Genomic DNA, 14,547 nt, shown 5'->3' on the forward strand with positions numbered 1-14,547 from the left:
ATGGGTTTAGGGGGAATGGGGGGATGGGTATCAACACATTACAAACAGCGCATCAGCAGACATCCTTTTACTCGTCACCACACGTGAGGTCAAGAGCATCAATTTACGCCAGTTCACGGTCGGTCTTGCCACGGCGGCTACGGCCGGTGGGGGACCAGGGGAAGTGGGCGACGGGGATGATGAAGAAGCTGTTGCTGTTGTCGGCGATACCGGCGAGGGCGTTGTACCAGGCAGCAAAGGCGGCCAACAGACCGAAAAAGCCACCAGCCTTCTGGACCGCGACATTGGTGCCCTCGTCATTGGGGCGCTGCAGGTAGGCGATGCCGAGCAGCAGGAAGGTCAGGTCCAGGAAGAAGAACAGCAAGAAGAAGGCGACGGTCGAGCGCAGGGTGCAGAAGACCAAGATGGTGGTGAAGATGAACCAGCCCTGGGTGGACACGTGTCAGTTGCGCGGATTCGAAACGCGTAAGAGGAAGTTCACTTACCATCAGGAACAGACCCATGGAGTCGTAGAAGGCTCCTGCGCCGCCGGCCGCTTCGATTGACGACTCAATGTTGAACCCACCGGGGGTCAACACGATGGCAAACGCAATCCAGAAACCGCCATACGAGGACAGAGCAGTAGCACCAAAAGTGTTTCCAACGGCCATTTCCCTGCACGATCCATGTTAGTCGTGGGCACACAAGACTCAAAACACATGAAGGCCGCCGGAGCTGGTAAAAGCTGCCCGGAGACCGCGCAACCTTGCCTCGCGAAGGAGAAGGGGAAGCTTGATGGAAGCTATTGCTGAACTTACCACATGCCCGCAAGGAGCTGGACGAGACCACCATAACCGAAAGCAAGACCGACGACGATGTTGGGCGCAGTCAGATCACGCGCGCCCATGTTGATGGCGCTCAGCACGAAAGTGGTCAGGGCGAAAGCGCACAGGCCGAGGGGAGCCGGGTTGGCAAACTTGCGACTCTCGACGGACTTGTACAGACCGGGCTGGAATTCACCCCCGAAGGGACGGAGACGAGCCTCGTTGGTGTTGACTTGAGCCAACGGGCCGTAGCCGAAGCGGGCGGCGGCGCGCGCAACTTCGTGCTCCTCGGTCGACATTTGTTGCTGGTGGACGGGCGCGCCGGTCTCACTGGCTGCCACGGGCGCAGTGCCGACGTCCTTCTCCAAGGAGCCGTTGTTGCTGGTTTCAATTGCAGACATGATGTTCTATATGTCTCGGTCTAATTTCGGAATCGAGGCAGATGCGATTCTAGAAGGACCAAGTTCAGAATTATGAACGGGTTGCGAAAAAAAAAAATTTCAACAAGTATGGGAACAAGATAATAAAGGGTTTGAGGTAAGCTCGCTGAGCCAAAGCCGATATAACGCAGTTATATGGAAGCAGAGGAAGAGAAATGATCCAATCACGAGCCGGACAGCACTGCTGGGCAGGTTCGATGGAGATTGGGAAAGGAAAAAGGAAGCAGGCGAGGAAGAGGAGGGGGGGGGAGGACGAAGCTATTATAACTCGTGGGAACACAGGGACACGGGGCAACATGCAAAAGCCTGGGAAGCTCAGGGAAGCCCAGGCTCGTTCGCCTGAAAATTTCGGTGGACAAAAGAAAGTGGAGTCGCGACTGACCTCAACAGCGGTTTCAATAAATCAATAAATCGCAATGATGTGCAGCCGCAGGCCCACCGACGCTAACAGAGGTTATTTGGGCGGATTGGGGGTCGCGAACAATCACAGTGATTAAGGGCAACACCGTGTTCGGCAGAGCGGATCAACAAAAAAAAAAAAAAGAGCCGAAATTTAACAAGACGGGGATGTATAGGGTTGATGGGTTTAGGGTTTTATATGGAGAATGGAACAGCGGAGAAGCTGGTCGGCCGGGGGAAGAAGGAAATACGGACACCCAACGGTGTTGATTTTTAATTGTGATTTTTCGAAAGATGGGGTTTTTTGGTTTCGGTGATACGGGACCCAGGGTTCATACTAAGTAAGCTAAGTGAGATTATGCTAATATTATTCATGCAGAAACTCCTTCCATGGCAATTTCCTTTTGGGGCCGTGTCGAGTCTGGGGCCAGAGACTGGGACTCCGTCCTGTAAGCAGGTGCCGCCTGTCAATGCGGACGGGACGGCACAAGGGGGGGGGGGGACATGGGCCGAATATGGGCAACATGGGAAACATGGGATCAACGGAGAAGGAACCATTGAGATCGGAGGATGGGCTCCATCAGAGGGGATGGGGGGCAAATGGGGAGGCAATGCTTTGGCGGCTTTTTGGGGCAATCGCCAAATCAGCTCAAGCTGGAGGTATACACGGTTCTTACTGATGATTTCGCCCCGCGAGAGGATGCTGTACAGAGGGCCTAGGTTCAATTCAGTCAACTTATGAAACGCAGCTCGTTGGTCAATTGGAGGCTTTGAAGACATCAGCGACCCTGGACGAGCGGGAAAGGCACCATCAATTTCCCCAATTATACTACACTCCCGGCGAGAATGAGGAAAAAAAAAAGGAACGAAAGAAAATTACTTCTGTTCCAATGACCTGGCTCATCCCCGTCGGATCCGGAGTTCAAGAGCGTGAACCAGGGCAACAGCAGTCCGGGGAACCAAGAAAGTGGAGAGGCAAAAAAAAGGCCCCAAATGCCCCAATTAGGAGGATCCGGGGACCCGGTGCCAGTGGGCCATGAAGATGATTGGCAGAGACGGATCAGCCGGGTCGAATTCGACTTGCCGCAGAAAGGGAGAAAGGGACAAGGGCAGAACAGGGATGACCAGCCTGCATCTCGGGCATTTGCTGTGCTGCGTTAGCGTCTAGAGTCCGAGACCGCGGAGACTGAGATACGCGGCAGACGGAGCACCCAGCAGCTTTTCCGGGACGGCTCGAACTACAGGTGCCGACAAGTGTGGTAGCTGTACATCTACCGCAAAGGTACTTTTGATCGGAGCGCCCAATCGTTCTTGAAACTGGCCAGGTTAGCAATGGCTAGCAATGGTCGCGCGCACCCTGCTAACTCGTCGCAAAACAAGAGAGCGGCCGAGCAGGGTCCCACCCAGTCATCGAGTCCCTTCGACCGAACTACCGAACTACCGAATCGAGGCCGAGGGAAACACTTCTTTCCACACGCCTCTGAGGAAGACCTTCCATGGACCCTTCTATGCGCATCTTCCTCGTCATTCTCAACCTTTGCCACGGCCTTTGCTAGCCGGGGAGAAAGTGGGTCCTAAGGGTCCTGTTCACCTTTTTTTTTTCCATGGCTTTTGAGAACGCCCACAACGCCGTATTACGCCATACCCGTAATTTTAGCAGACCTCGGATCGGCGGGTAGTCGGAGGTACTGGGTACACCGTGGCATGGCTCTCTACAGATACCCCTACCTGTAGCTCACATGGGTATCTATACCGAGCATTCCGTATATGCTTTCTGTTCTCAGGTTTTATACATATGAACTCAGCATAAAGAGAAGTAGAGGGAGATAGATAGAAAGCGCCCAGGCCGAAGAACCTCGAGCCTATTTGATAGAAGTACCGAAATACTCGAGCCAGTGGGGAAGAATTGGGAAGAATGGGGAGCTTGTTGATCCCATGAACAATACTAGTATGCGTCCTGAGACAGATACCTTTCTCAAGCGCGCTACGGGTGCAAAGATGAAATTTAGGGTAGATCGAGCTCGTGGGGGGGGAGAAGGAATGGGGAGAAGGGGGCGAGAAATCTATCTCCATCGATCTCATTATTGGATCATTGGATCAGTACACGGAGTGGACGTACTCCATACAAGCAAGAGGTTGATAGTATATAATTCAGCAGACAGCTAATGATATCATGATTATCATTGAATCAGAATGGTGCATGTTCATCGGACTTTGAAGTACTTTATTTAGTGGATGGTTTGACTATGTTGACTATTTGGACGACGAATTGTGCAGTGTTCACGTATTTATCAAAACAATCCACGACGAGCCACCACAGCATCGTGGGAAGAAGTGTACAGCAATGATCACAGACTCGACCATTCCGGCTAATATCGAAGGCTCCGGTTGTAATTACACGATGTCGTGCTTGGCATCGAATTACGCACCAATGAACCGCCCCTGCAGCCCGCCCACCAGCCCAACCCACACGAGGCCAAGCAAGGGCGTATACTAGCTTCTTTTTCTTTCGAAAGTGGGCTCACATCATGCAACCACAACTGCATGCCACCCCAACAGACGAGCTCGGTCCACGCCCTCGAGGACGATGCTTCCGTTTGCCCCTTTTTTGGGTCAGGCCAAAAGCACGGTGCACCGGGTGGATGCCCTGGCCATCCGTACAGACCGGCCCGCGACACGACAACGCATGCTGTGCTCTGTACGAGCAATAATCTCCAATAATCCCGACGATCCAGCACGGTTTCGGCCCTGCGTGGGGACGAAAGCTCCAACGTTCTCGGCCCCTCCGTCCGGCTTTCCAGATTATCCTCATTTCACACTCCTTCCACTGCCGGACATCGAAGGTGCCTCTCTTCCTCTGTCCGCTATCCACTCTCGACAAGGGGGGCGGAGCTTTGATGTGGATGTGCGCTTCGTGCCAAATAGACTTTTGGGCGGGCGTGTCGCACCAGCGACCGCGGGCACCGCTAAACCATGACCGGCCTTTCGCCCGGGCTCGTCGGCGGGGAACTGCAACTTGGATCGACACTGACAAGCCCAGATGGACGAGCTAAACCTCGAGCTCCGTTTTAATTGATCAGTCGGAGATGCCCCCGCCCATGGTCTCGAGCATTATTGGACTCGCCGATTTCTCAGCTTCTCGCGACTCCCGTCGAACTTGGTGCCAGCTGTCCCTCAGTGGAGACTATGCACGTCGGTCCATAGCGGCTCGCGAGCCGAAGGAGGAGGAAAAAGAAAAGAAAAGAAAAACAAACAGTTCAGCCCAAGCTTTCTGGCCGTCTCCAGGCGCACGGGGTGGAGGAGGTGGTGGCCTTGGTGGACGCTTGTCTCAGCACGCCTCGGATTCGGCCCGTCTCAAGCCCCATTTGGACGCTGACACTTGTATCAGATCGACTCCCTTTCCAGATGTTCACACCCTTTCCCAAACTCTATCATTGGCAAGAACGAGACAAGGCTCGCGATGGAGACTTCATCGTCGCCCGAAGAGGGAAAGGGGCCAGCAGAGTCCCCCTGAGCCGGCTTCAGAAAAAGCAGAGTGACAGGGAATTGTTGCAGCGCGGCGAGGGACAGTCACCCGTGCCATCCCAATCACGCCTTCCCCCAGGGGACGAGAGGAGCAGAGGATGGAGCAATAAAGTCACGGATCCTATGTATAGCGAGTCCTGGTGCTGGCGGAATCCGAATCGGGTGATAGATCAATGGTCCTTCTAGCACCATGCAAGCCCATCCCATCCTCCTCCGTGACGATGAAGTCTGGATCGCGCTCTGTAGGATTAGTTGCTTTTTCGCTGATTATTGATCTATTTTTCGACTATTTCCGATCGTTTCTCCTGATCCCCAGCAGTCGATCTGCACGCGTTGATTGACGGAGTTTCCTGTCCCTTGTTTCTACGCGCATGGGTGGCGCACGACACAGTAAGCGTCTGTCGGACCAGTCCAAAAACCCCGTCAGCCATGATTTTGAACCCAGGATTGTTTGGTGACCGATTATCGATTTATTGATTACATTGTTTTGTTTTTTAACTTTCGAAATGACCCCAAATTAACAGCGATGCTTCACAAGCCCAACCATCGGCTACAGCGTGGCGTGCCAAGCGCATCCGCGTCGAGTTGGAGCGAAACATTCGGCTACAGACTTAATGGTCTAGCTGCATTGCGGCGGTTTCAAGGCCCCGGTCCTAATCACCAGCACTCCTTTATGAAAACCGAAATACGCCATGGAGGAAGATTCATTCCCTATGTTGTGAGGGTTTGTCGCACTGGCTTCGCAACCCCTAGAGCATAGACGATTCATGCTGCCCGTGTATTTCGTTAGTACTTGATCGTATTTAGCCTGCCCGGCCCGCTCCCTTTTTTCTCTAGGTCTTTGGAGGAAGCGACTAGGATCAATGCGGAGATTGTTCATGTAGTCCAAGCCAATTCTCGGGGGCCCACGAGACCAGGCACTCGTGTTCCCTCTCCTTCCCCCTTTTTGTTGACTAGATGCTGTTTCCCCTCATGGTGAAGTCGGGGTTGGAGATGGAGCATGTCCAAATCCTTCGGCCAAGTTGGGACGGTAGTCAAGACTATTCGAACTATTTCCAATTGCTCGACAATAAACTCCCCGTAATCGGCTCAAAGGACCAAAGGATATTGACGCTTGAACTCTTTAAGATCCACGGCATGGCATACACAACACATTCAATTCATTGAAAGCATTGAACATATTGATTCGCTAAGTCCCGGACTATCACCGCAAATAGTTCAATAGTTCCATAGTTCATCACGTCCGCTCAGCCAGTGCGTGTTCTCACTGCGCTCCCATCGTCTCCAATGGCGTCTCCATAACCACATCACACCATTCACCGTCCACCCTCCGAGTTCCAATGCCCTAGGTCATGATTGGCGCGCAGGCTCTGTCTTCCCAGAAGCACATCCCCCACTCATGACGATCACCATCCTGCGACATCTCCTGTGCGCCCGAAGAGCCCTCGTAGTGCGGGGAAAGCTCCCCTCAGCCCTGTATCGCCATGATCCCCCAGTCCACGCAATGAGCGAGATGCACAAGCAGAGCACCATGCCAATCGCATCCCCATGACGCGTGTACTAGCAAACTCACTAGGCCAAATGCACCGCTCGTCGATCTAAAACCGCCCTTCCCCACACAGCGCTCATCTGACCGATCGTGCGGGGAGGCAAACCAGCAGGCCAGTGAAACCCGCCGGACCAGGCAAGACCTCCGAGTCGACAAACCAGCGTCCCAAGTGTCAGACCAAAGTCAGCCCCTCCACGAGTCTTTAAGTCCGATCAAAGTCCAGCCCGCGTGTCCGGGAAGCCCGGAGCCGAGCAACCCCAAGTCCATGGCCGTGCGCAATACAGAATCCGGGGGATGCGCCCACCAGCATAGAAAACCCTTCTATGGTCCACAGGAAATTCTTTCCATGTGGATATCTTCTTTTTTTCCCTGATCTCATTTCCAGGATCTCGGATCCTCGAATTCTGCTTGAGCCTCCAGAACCGGTTTCCAGGTCGCCGCGTTCGGCTCGGCGGAGCGGAAGAGAGTTCGGGGATGATGCTCGGGGTACTCCACCGCTCTTTCTTTTTAGGGTCAACCGGGCACAACGGGTACAGGTTCTAGTGATCGTCGAAAGAAGTTTTGGGAAGAGTGGGGAAGGTCTGGTCCCCGGGACGCCGGGTTAACCCCGAGAATCACGTTCTGATGGGAAAGACTTCCTGCTGCGATTGGATTGGTGATGGATGGAGACTGTGCGGGGGTCTGGAAACACCCGACAACTCGATATGGAGGCATGTGGCGGGGTTGGGTCTTGTGCTAGCAAATTATACTCCAACACATGGGATCATTAATTGGAAAGAGAGTCTGGATGACGTACACTGCGTGCTCACAAAGCTACTGTAGTCACTCGTGCTCGATAGAGACACAGATCACGGCTGCGTGACGAAGTATACAAAGTCCACAAAGGCCACAAAATACAGGTCGAGGATGCGATCATGTACTGTAGATCCAAGTCGAGCCTTTCCATTACCTGAATCACTCATGCATCCGGACCATGACGAAGTCCTTCCAGGGATACTCTATGTGGAATTGCAGACTCCCAATATTGAGACATGGTACAAACACAGAAGATTTCCTGATTCGGACCAAAATATCACAGCTTGGAGTCCACAGAACAAGGGCATATATTCAATTCCATCATCCCAGTAACGAAACGCAGCCGGGAATGCTGGCAGAATCACTCTTGCGAGATCAAGCTGCCCTCTTCAACCTATTATGGAATCTGAATCATTGAGGAGCATCTGACTAAGGTTGTAGATCGAACATGAAGCTCCTTGGCGGAATGGGCCAGTAGAGAGTGTCCATCCAACTTCACTTGTATTGTCTTTGTCTGCCCTTTCTCGATATCAGGATCCACTAAAATACCCGCAGCTGCTATGCAGTGCCACAGCTGTGGAAAGTAGGGTACAATTTGCAAACTGGTGCAAATTCATATTTACTCTTTTCCCGTTACATAGCTAAGATATAGCCAGCTCAAGATCTGGATCAGTGTCCTCAATGATATGCTGCTTATAGTCGATCCCGAGAGCTTTTATTGCGAGACGTTCATCCTCATTGCGAACAGTCACCGTGATTCGTACTGCCATCAACTGTTGAGCAAGATGGATGGCGTACCGACCGACTGAAGTGGCGGCAGCCAAAATCTAAATCGTTTGACCTGCTCTAGGTTGGGAAAGGTCAACCAGGGCTCTATAGGCTGTGCCAGGCGAGATGGCCCAGTCGGCCGCATCTTCGGGAGATGTATCCGAAGCAAGAACCTCACAGCAGAACCCGAGAACGCAGATCTGCGTATATAGAAACTCTAGAAGCGCGCAACCCCATACCCTGTCGCTGGGCTTTGGGTGCGGGCAGTTGATTCCAACCTTAGTGACTATATTACTAACTCCAGAGACAGATCCTCCAGTGAGACTTTTGAGAGTTAGCCCCTGAAAGCATGAAGATATGCACTTAGAACTTAACTAGCGTCCATGGTCTTCACCTGAATGCGGATCTGGTCCACGGCCGAATCTCACTGCTTCCCTCAAATGATGTGCATGCAGAGTCTTCAAACCGCAATTGGACTCGTGTGTCACCTAGGTTGCATCAAATCCGGTGTGTATCATCCCCTGCAGCCCGCCATTATGATTGAAAGGCGGTTCTCATCCACCCATCGATTGATTTGGATGTACCCCTCGAGCTCCACATACTCTCAGTCGGTCATTTGGGAGTTCACCATTTTTGCCACAGTCTGTGCAATAATACCTGGCGAACAAGCCTTATTCTGCTAGAATAACAAGTATCAGAGGTTAAATTCGCGTCCTTGTTCTGTAGGACCCGCAGGTAGCCTGCTGCCGCCTACATCGCCGGGTCCTCTCCCATGGCAACCCAAAGCATGCGCTCGCTGTGAAACATTATGTATTTGAGTGCGGCAGTATTCTCGACAAAAGGATCTTGGAGAAAAGGTGATTGTGGCTCCAGTAGGAACACCAGCCTTCGTTCTTAGAGGAAGTGACGTCTACCGGCCAGTTTAGGCTTCCGGAACTAATCCATGGGCGGCAAGTTACATAGTTGTTTGATCAGATATATTCATCAATTGTAACGAGGTATTTCTGGGTTAATCAGGATAACATCTAAGTCTGTCTTAGACACTGCATCGGGCGCTCTTTTGCCCAGATACCAACTTGATGAGTTGATTTATTGAGCTATGATCAAGAATTTGAGGTTGGTTCATTTTTTGTATACAGACTTCCATTGCTCTAAAATGAAGATATTCTGTCATGACCAAAAAAACCTTAATCCAGATGTGTATAGGTAATCAGTAATCCACCCGCGCGATGCACTTGTGTAGCTGCTGGGTTTCCTCGGAGGTGATTACACCGCTATGCACAATGGCCATGCTCAATGGAGCTCTCATCCATACTCAAAAACCTTCGCCAATGAAGCTGAATGGCAGAATATCCGCCTATTTTCTGGACTGGTGTTTGCCACTGGCAAACTTTTCAGAATCTGCTTCCAAGCCTGTATATATAGCTGGTGCAACGAGTCATCGATCCTCGCGATAAAAGCGACATTATGTAAGAACATTACTTTTCAGCGTAGTAAACGATCGATTAGTTAAGGAATCAACAATGAACCGGATATGAAATTGTAGTGACTCCTATACTGAACAAACTGAATCTTTAAAAGTTTTCTTTTGCCGACGAGCGCTGCACCAAACTTACTGACGCTACCGAGCGTTTGAGGATGCTCACGCCTAGACCAATCATTACACTAGGTGGTGGATGTCAAACAACAGGTCGTATATTTCCAGTCGGGCCTGAGAATAGCTGAGCAGCGGCGCAAATTCATCGTGAAAGTCCAGGATATCTTGATCGGAGTTGTGCACCACATCTTCGGGGATTCCCTGCCCATCGAACATAGTCATCAACGCCAGGAGATCGATCGCCACCGCTTGCTCCTGACGGATCTACTCAAACTATAACCGCCATATTGCGATCACCGCTTATCGAATGCTGGGATCGCGCCGGAGATGCGTGGAGTCCTTGTCTGGTAGAAGCCGCGTGCGCTTCGACTCGCTTTTATAGAAAAGTCGGTATGCAGAGACAGTGATTAGGGGTAACTGTTGGCAATATACGCTGCATCCTGTGTGACAGCGAGTAGGATATACTCTTGTGCCTGGAACAGTGCCCTCTTGTCCTTTTCAGGCTCTAAATTGGGCGATCGAAATTCTTGCCCCGTAAAAGAGCGAGGGACTCTTCCTTATTTATTAGCTGAACTTCATTTACATGACTATCACCCCTATCAGAATTCGTGCCGCAAGCTCATTTCGCAATGCGATCAACATTGATCTATGAGCGGCCTCGGGCAGGAAGCCCAACAGTAGCCCTCGTTCAATGGATGTATTGACACTGCAAAGATATTCTTGTCATCCGCATTATCCAACCCCACAAATGCCACCTGACCATGAGACTACTATATTTTGTCAACCACGCGTTCGAAGGAGTGGCCCTTTGAGCCCTGGAGTTGTTGCCTGCTTTTTGGTGCAGAATTCTTTTTAGTAATCTTCAAGTTGAAGCTTCACTTTGAATTTACTCGTCTTTGGTCATCATAGAATGCAGACTTATTTATACCTCATAGGGATATGCCGCTCTGGGCCATCTTCACTGCTTCTATAGAGTGCCAAGAGCCTCAATACCATCTCAGTTGTAAAATAAGTGATTTATGCACCTCAGTAGGCTGGCGACGGCCCTCGGGGGTTTCTCCCCGGGGGCCGATTTAAATGCTATGGGGCCTGCAATAGCGTTATCCATAACCTCAACCTCTAAATCAGAACCCCAGGTCGAGGTCTGGCGCTGAAGAAAAGAAGCAAACACTTCGGATTAATCGGAAGAGACGAAATTCCCTTCTTCAAAACCGTCTCTCCCTTGTACAAAGGGTGAGTTAAAACGTCGATCGCGAATATTACCCCAAACGGAACTTGCTTTCTGTCTTTCCATCCCATTGAGCTACCTAGTCTCGCATACCTCACCAGTCTTCACGAACATGTACCCCCGGGTAAAAGTTTTAAACGAAGGCAAGTGGCCCCGGAATTACAAAGAATAACCTAGCCATGATATTGAGGATAGTGCCTCCCGACAGTCCTGAGAACATCCGGCTACGGAGCCCCGGCCGATATACTGGGTTCTCTCCACTTGGGGGCTGGCCGATAAACTCACGCCACCCCACAAAATTCGGCTTTACCAGCCCGTGTGCGGAACCTCGGTTATGTAATCAAGCCTTATGTTTACCCAGGAGAGACGGAATTGACTCTAGCGAAGTCTCGCCATTCATTTGCAAGAGATTTAGCAAAATGTATGCATCCGGCTTTGGCAACGTTATAAGACGTTTGCTCTTGCGGGTAGTTCGCGATCTGGCCCGACATGGAAGATGTGAAGATGAAGGATCCCATCCCCCGTTCCTTGAAGTGCGGCTCGACAGCTTTAGCGCAGTAGTAAGGACCGTTCAAATCAACCTCAATAATATTCTTCCAGTCCTCAATCCCTCCATCAAGATCCCCGGAAGAGGTCGCCTGCCCCGCATTTGCGATAAATCCATCAATATGGCCGAAGTCGGCGATCATGGTTTGGACTAATTTCTGAACTGAGCCATAGTCACAAATGTCGCAGAAGTAGGCAATACATCTGACATTGAAGTCCTTTTGTAACTGTGAAGCAGCCTTGTTCGCCTCCTCTTCCTGAGAAAAATATGTAATAGCGATGGAGGCGCCCATCTCGGCACAGCCACGGGCGGCTTCAAGGCCGATGCCATAGGACCCCGAAAAACCATTGACCACAACAACCTTGCTTTTGAGACTGAAGAGATCCGCCAATCGGTCGGCTTGTGGAGTCGGGATAGGCATTTTGAAATCGTTTTAAGACGAGGGCCAAATAACTAAAGGGGCCTGGTGCAAGCTCAAGTTGTTGGCGTTTTCAACCTTAAAAGGGATGGGTGAAAAAACACTAACGTAAATGCCATCCGGAATTAAATTTATTTGAGAGCGAGATACCTTACAGTGGTTCATTTTTTATTACCCACAAGCTGCAGCGATTGAGAAGGAGGGGTTCTCGATTTCTCTATTCCCTCACGAACCAAGGAAACTTTCACTTGAAGGAGTATACTTGCCGATTAGACCAACTTCGGGTGGATCAATAAGTGGATCCGCATGAATTTTCTAGTTTAGACATCTACATCCTCGCCACGTCGCAGTATGTGTCGACACAGAACTTCCAACTTTTCAATTGAGAATGAATGACCCCGCGCTCCTATATCTCATATTTGGTGTGTCAAGTATATAAGGAAGGACGAGGTATGGATATGTTGATAAAAAAAGCAAACCGTCATCAATTGATTGACTTATTCTCGAGGTCACATCATGGAAGTATGTAATGCATGTCTAATTGAACTCATATGTTATTCCCTCTGACCTTTGAATGATTCAGAATCCATCATTCGTCTTACGCGCCGTCAAGGACGTTGTCATAGAGGACCGCCCCAAGCCTGTCCTCAAGGACCCCCACGATGTTATCGTCCACGTTGCGCAGACCGGTATCTGTGGTAGCGACGTAAGTATCATTCAACTGAATCAGAATCAGATGTACCAAGACATAGTTCCTAATCCTAATTTATCTTTTGTTAGGTTCACTACTGGCAACGCGGTCGCATTGGCGATTGCAAGCTCACCGGCCCCATGGTGCTGGGCCACGAATCCTCGGGTGTTGTCGTCGAGACTGGTGACAAGGTGACAGACCTTAAACCTGGCGATCGAGTTGCCATGGAGCCTGGCGTCCCATGTCGACGTTGTGAGTACTGCCGAAAGGGCTCCTACCTTCTCTGTGGTGATATGATCTTTGCTGCCACACCACCCTGGGATGGTACCCTTGCCAAGTACTATGTCAACGCCGCCGACTTCTGCTACAAGGTCCCTGATTCAATGACATTGGAGGAGGCGGCGATGGTCGAGCCTGTCTCTGTTGCAGCGGCTATCGCTAAGACAGCCGAGCTGTGTGCACACCAGACCGTACTTGTTCTTGGGTGTGGTCCAATTGGTGTTTTATGCCAGGCCGTCGCCAAGGCCTATGGAGCTAAGACCGTTATTGGTGTTGATGTTGTTCAGTCTCATCTTGATGTCGCGAAGTCATATGGTACCGACCATGTGTGTACCCTCCTCGCGCAGAGCCGGGCGCGGACCCTATGGAACATGCGGAGAAGGTTGCACTACAGATGAACAAAGAATTGGGACTTGGTGATGGTGCGGATGTTGTTCTTGAATGTTCTGGCGCAGAGCCTTGTGTTCAAATCGGTATCTACGCGGCCAAGAGGGGGGCCACCTTTGTGCAGGCTGGCATGGGCAAGGAGAACATCAACTTCCCTATTACCGCTGTCTGTACCCGTGGGTTGGTAATCAAGGGATCAATTCGCTACTTGGCTGGCTGCTATCATGCTGCCATTGATCTGATCGCTAAGGGTCAAATTGATGTCAAGCGTCTGATTACAAACCGCTACAAATTTGAGGAGTCAGAGCAAGCCTTTGCGCTTGTCAAGGCTGGGCGCCAAGATGTATTCAAAGTTATGATTGCCGGTGTTGGCTACTAAATGTGCTGAACGATGTTTTCATGGTTGATGAGAATTAATAATGCGTGTGAATTTTCTTTGATTGAAAGGCGGGGGTTAATGCTTGAGATGGCGAGTTGATAATGAATTAGACTTGATGGTTAAAATTTTGTTGCTCATTAAATATCTTTAATGGTCACAATATAGCGAACATAACCAGAGATCACGGGCAATCATGATTCCTGGGCTCAAATGGTATTCCCCACTCGTCAAATAAATCCTTGATGCGGTAGTCTGTGAAGTATCCAAGCTTATCTTCAATTTGTCGCAGTAGTCGAACGACGACCTGTCTTTCACTGGAGCCCGGTAAACATCTCCCAGCGACATACAGTGGCTGGATCATGTGTTTTTGCACCAAGGAATTAGGCATCCCGAACGCTATTGGAATTATTACCATTGCATGATCGACAAGTTCCCGTTGTAACTTATTATAGGTACGGAGCAAGTCCTGAGGTCCGCGTGACTGCACGGAAAGGAATGCTTCCTTAGGTTGATTCACTAAGAGCAAGATCCTTGCCATATGATAATATGCCATAGCAATTGCACAGATCTCCGATCCATACCATATTTCGAGCATTGAAAGATCTTCCAGGTTATTTTGTGATGGTGGAAGTGTTTGGCTTATGGGGGCTAAGAATTCCGTGGGCAATGCGTGATACCACCGGGAAAACTCGAAATCAAGATGAACCCATTGGGTAGAGGCACCGCAATCTTGACTGATCAA

The 14,547-nt window shown here is 50.6% G+C and overlaps 4 protein-coding genes across 4 annotated transcripts; 1 reads left to right on the forward strand and 3 right to left on the reverse strand.

Annotated features, from left to right (window-relative positions):
* Nucleotides 1-103: 103 nt before the first annotated feature.
* N7462_009124 (acetate uptake transporter family protein) lies at nucleotides 104-1,204 on the reverse strand (the record flags this gene model as incomplete). Its single annotated transcript, XM_057080838.1, has 3 exons — nucleotides 104-427; nucleotides 486-654; nucleotides 798-1,204. The coding sequence occupies 3 exons, from the start codon at nucleotides 1,202-1,204 to the stop codon at nucleotides 104-106; spliced, it is 900 nt and encodes a 299-aa protein (XP_056931166.1).
* A 6,948-nt stretch (nucleotides 1,205-8,152) lies between these two features.
* Nucleotides 8,153-8,424, reverse strand: N7462_009125 (uncharacterized protein; the record flags this gene model as incomplete). Its single annotated transcript, XM_057080839.1, has 2 exons — nucleotides 8,153-8,274; nucleotides 8,310-8,424. 2 exons carry the CDS (start codon nucleotides 8,422-8,424, stop codon nucleotides 8,153-8,155), a joined length of 237 nt encoding a protein of 78 aa, XP_056931167.1.
* A 3,033-nt stretch (nucleotides 8,425-11,457) lies between these two features.
* On the reverse strand, nucleotides 11,458-12,072 carry N7462_009126 (uncharacterized protein; the record flags this gene model as incomplete). Its single annotated transcript, XM_057080840.1, has 1 exon — nucleotides 11,458-12,072. The coding sequence occupies one exon, from the start codon at nucleotides 12,070-12,072 to the stop codon at nucleotides 11,458-11,460; it is 615 nt and encodes a 204-aa protein (XP_056931168.1).
* A 513-nt stretch (nucleotides 12,073-12,585) lies between these two features.
* N7462_009127 (NAD(P)-dependent alcohol dehydrogenase) lies at nucleotides 12,586-13,805 on the forward strand (the record flags this gene model as incomplete). Its single annotated transcript, XM_057080841.1, has 4 exons — nucleotides 12,586-12,591; nucleotides 12,653-12,775; nucleotides 12,850-13,365; nucleotides 13,389-13,805. 4 exons carry the CDS (start codon nucleotides 12,586-12,588, stop codon nucleotides 13,803-13,805), a joined length of 1,062 nt encoding a protein of 353 aa, XP_056931169.1.
* Between the last annotated feature and the right edge of the window lie 742 nt (nucleotides 13,806-14,547).

Source organism: Penicillium macrosclerotiorum (assembly GCF_028827735.1).
Source record: "Penicillium macrosclerotiorum strain IBT 26536 chromosome Unknown utg000008l_segment0_segment0, whole genome shotgun sequence".
In the NCBI taxonomy this organism is placed as follows: Eukaryota; Fungi; Ascomycota; class Eurotiomycetes; order Eurotiales; family Aspergillaceae; genus Penicillium; species Penicillium macrosclerotiorum.